General features: G+C 41.2%; 1 protein-coding gene across 1 annotated transcript in view; it reads left to right on the top strand.

Moving 5' to 3' along the window:
• The window catches only part of RGS14 (regulator of G protein signaling 14), a 32018-nt gene extending 28134 nt beyond the window's left edge, over positions 1–3884 (top strand). Inside the window, exon 14 of the mRNA XM_015824492.1 lies at positions 3164–3884. Within this exon, the coding sequence (XP_015679978.1) occupies positions 3164–3462 (299 nt within the window). The 3' untranslated portion in view covers positions 3463–3884. The remainder of the gene's footprint in view (positions 1–3163) is intronic.
• The last annotated feature ends 321 nt before the right edge of the window (positions 3885–4205 follow it).

The following is a 4205-nucleotide window of genomic DNA, read 5'->3' as shown; positions in this document are numbered from 1 at the left end:
CATTGAAAGCAAGTTTGTCATTTCCTGTCCCAAAGGCGCTGTTGGCATACAAGTTAGCACACACCCCTTTTTAATATTCAACATTGATTAAATATGATTAATTACGTGCCATCAAGTCAGTGTCAACTCTTAACAATTATATAAATAGCTTTTCTTCAGGTCTTCCAATGGTGGACATCGCCAGTATAACTGAGTCTATCTGCTGTGCTGTTGGTCGTGCTCTTCTCTTTCCTGTTATCTTTCCCAGCATTAGAGTCTTCTCCAGAGAGTTGGGCTTTTGCACAATGTGTCCAAAGTAGGATAATTTAAGCCTGGTTATTGTACTTCAAGTGAAAACTCTGGATTGATTTTTTTTGATAGTCCATTTATTTGTTTTCTTGGCTGTCCATGGTACAGTATTCTCAGGAGTTTTCTCCAACATCAAATTTCAGAACAATATTCTTTCTATCCTGCTTTTTTCAAAGTCCAACTTTTCTTGCCATAAAGTATCATGGGGAATACCATTACCATTGTAGCTATTGACACCTCACAGCATCTGAATAACTTTTCTAAGGCCTGCATGGCTATTTATTAAGTGCTAATTTGTGGCATACTGTAATTTTTTGACTCCTTGGTCCTTTAGTGTTGATAGTCAATCCTAAAAGGCATAAGATATCCAGCACTTCAATATAGCATCTTCATTGTCAGTTCTAAGGCTGATTAGTTTGATCTTCTATATATTTAGTCTTTGTCCCGCTTTTCACTGTGCGCTTGATTTTTATTCCTAGACTTTGCAAATTCTTTGCAGCTTTGGCTATTAGAGTAATGTCATCAGCATAGTACAGGCTACTGATGTTTCTTCCTCCAGTTTTAAAATCACATCTTCCAGTTTTCCTTAATATAGACTGAGCATATAGGTTGAATAAATAATGAAAGAGTATACAGCCTTGTCTCAACTCTTTGCCTACCTGGAACCAGTTTGTTTCACCATGTACTGTCTGTACCAAGGTGTGTGTGTGTGTGTGTGTGTGTGTGTTTCGCACAAGGACAATGAGATTTATTTATTTATTTATTTTCTATAGCTCTCAAACAAGTGATTCTGGGTGGTAAACAACCATAAAAATTAAGAAACAGTTAACAATTAAAACAAAACAATCCAAACAGTTAACAATTCAAAAAGAACAAAGATGTAGTCTATCTAATTTCCATATTGTCCATCTGGTGATGTCTGTGTGTAGAAGTGTCATTTTGGTCGTTTGAGGACAGAGTCAGCAATGAAGAAATCATGGAAGTGGCAGCAATTGATAGGTCACTCCTTTGTTTCTTTCCAGTTTCCTAAGCCATGCACTCTAACATTTTCCTCCATAATTATTTCCAACTTTGGCATTCCACTTTCCAATCCCAAGCAGCACATCTTCCTTGCATGTTCTATTGATTTCAGACTGACCTTGATCATAAAATTCATCAATCTCCTCTTCATCTGCGTCAGTGGTTGGAAGGTAAACATGGATAATCGTCCCACTAAAGGGCTGCTTAGAAAGTCTAATTGATATTATTTAATTGTTGACTGCATTACAGACAAGTACAGGTCATCTTGGCTAACAACCACTCATTCAACAACAATGAACTTGTTCAGCACAGAATGAGTGGTATTTAACAACCGACTTTTGGACTTCCAGCCATCGCAGCATCTCACAGTCATGTGGTTGCCATTTGCAACTTTCTTTGTTGGCTTCTACAAGCAAAACCAGTGGGGAGGCTGCAAGGTCTCAAATGGTGACCACATGACATCCTTGCTGAACAACTTGTGGTGATTCACTTAACAAGGGCAACTGGGAGTGCCGGAATTACCGTTGCTAAGCAAAGCAGTTAGATGATGTCACACTTCATGTTCATGTCATTAAGCAACAGCAAATTCTGATTCCAACTGCCATCGGTAATTGAGGACTACCTGTACTATTCTTGCTGTATCTTTACTAGCTATAAAAAAATGTGGTTCCTTCTTTTTTTTTCATGTCCTGTAGAGTAAGCTGTATAATCATCTGACTGAAAGTATCCATCTCCACATCTGAATTTGCTGATTCCATAGATACCAGTTTGTAGTTGTTTCATTTCATCTTTGAGCTTTCCCAGGTTCATGCTTCTTATGTACCATGTTCCCACTAATTCTGCCTTTGCAGCTTTGGATTTTCATACCTATATGGCAAAGCAAACAACAAGATGTCCCAAAGAGTTTTAGTCTAGCCACATCATAAACACAATTAGTCTTCTGAAAGATTAGCAGCTTTTCCACAGTAAAATGTTCAGTTCCAGCTGGACTGAGGGGTCATCATCCAGCACTTTATCTTCAATTTTATATGTTCTATCAATGGGTTCTTCTTGGTAAAATACAGTAGAGATTTACTATTGTATTCTCTGGCATAATATGATTGGATGTCTACTAAAGTGATCATCAGCATCGTTCTATATTGCTGCCCCTCAATATAGGTGCCTGCTAGTCTTACCTGGGATGACCTTCATGCCATGGGTGACCCTGCTGGGAGTTTATACTCCATACACTCCCAGTAGTCTTTGCTCATCCTTCCCAGGAATGCTTCCTTGCCATAGTGAGGCAGTACAGCAGGACGTGGGTGGATTAAATACAATTACATAACAAAAATTATGCAAGGGCCTGCTGGATCGTGAATATAGTCTCTATTACTGGTCTCAGTGGCTGGGTACATACGCGTGAAGTTGCAAGCCTCTGTTGTTGGCATTGCATCTCCTGTGTCTCTTTCCTGATGCCCCCTTTCATGTGGAGCGCTTGCCAGGTGCACAATTTGCAAACTAAATTGCAATAGCTATGCCAAGGGATCTGGGATTTGTAGCATCTTCTTTAAGAACCTAAGAGCTCTGTGAGAGTTTTAGCATCCTCTTCAAGATTCCTTTAGGATTCCTAGGGAAACCAAGACTATTAAAGGCGTATATAATTAATATAAGCAAGTTGAAAGAGTTAAATACTGCTGTTTGTAGAGTGATGGTATGAAGAATGGCTGGTTCTCACGTGGCTCTCCAGATGTTGTTCAATTCCAGGTCCCATCAGCCTGGTTCATGATTTAAGTTGCAGACCAACACATCCTGAGAGTACTCAGCCCCCAACCATGGTATGATTTTATGATACAATGAAGTACTTCTTCTCCCCTAGGGCTACTGGAACTGCTGAATCGTGCACAGAACTGCAGGGTCAATGACCAGCGTGGGCTACTGTCCAAGGAGGATCTAATACTGCCTGATTTCCTTCAGGTGCCTGAACAAGTTGGCGTCACCTGCACAAGCCATTCCCCATCCAGCTCTGCCACTGCGAATTGCACCCTCAAGGCAGCCGATGCTGACACCTCTCAGCGTCAATCAAAGGGGCAGTCACAACCCCAGGTTTCTTCTTCTTCACCGCTGCAAATAGCAACTTCGTCATCATCGGCTGCTGCTGGGAAATCTGACCTGTGATCTACTCCATGAGAACCCCAGCCCACCCTAGGCCCTCAATTGTATGTTTTTTTTTGCCGTGAAACCAGGCCTTTCCTGTTTGATATCTGTTCTAGTATCATGATCTGCCTCTCACAGACTTGTTCCCCTGGTCTAGGTGGAAGCCTGGCTAGACCCCATCTAGCTCTTGGGACTCTCCGGCTGTCTTCAGGAATGGACATGTGTACTCCTAATGTTCTGGCCGACTTTCACTAACTGCCCATGCTGGCTGGGCAGCAGGGCACCAGTATTACTTACTTGCTGTACCAAACTATTGTACGGTGTTGCTCTATGTTGTAAAACAACTGCCAATGGCTGCTCCAGTGGCAACTACAATCCTGTGGCTAGTGGTGATGCTGCCTGTATATAGTTTGTAATTTTCGGTTTCTGTAAAATGTAAGATACACTACTGATTAAGTCCTCAGTTTTTGTTTTGGGGTACATGGGTTTCAGTTGGTGGTGTAGGGTGTGGCATGGTTTGGCATGAACATACAAGCCCACAAGGCAGACACACATTTTTTTGTTCAGATGTGAGGACAAAGGCTTTGAGGAATCCATGCTTCCTCTTGAAGCAATAGAGTGAGTCCCAATTAGCATCAGCATTTGCTTCCAAATTCATATATTTAAACGCATATGAGTAGGGATCCACATCTATCAAGTTTAAGATGGCCTAGGCAAGCTTTGCTTTGTAGAACTTGCAAATTATTCTCCCTGAAACATACACA

The sequence above is a fragment of the Protobothrops mucrosquamatus genome, unplaced genomic scaffold, assembly GCF_001527695.2.
Source record: "Protobothrops mucrosquamatus isolate PMUCROS unplaced genomic scaffold, P.Mucros_1.0 scaffold2257, whole genome shotgun sequence".
NCBI classification, from domain to species: Eukaryota; Metazoa; Chordata; class Lepidosauria; order Squamata; family Viperidae; genus Protobothrops; species Protobothrops mucrosquamatus.
The sequence above is the reverse complement of the archived record's forward strand: the minus strand, read 5'-3'. Positions and strand labels throughout refer to the sequence as shown.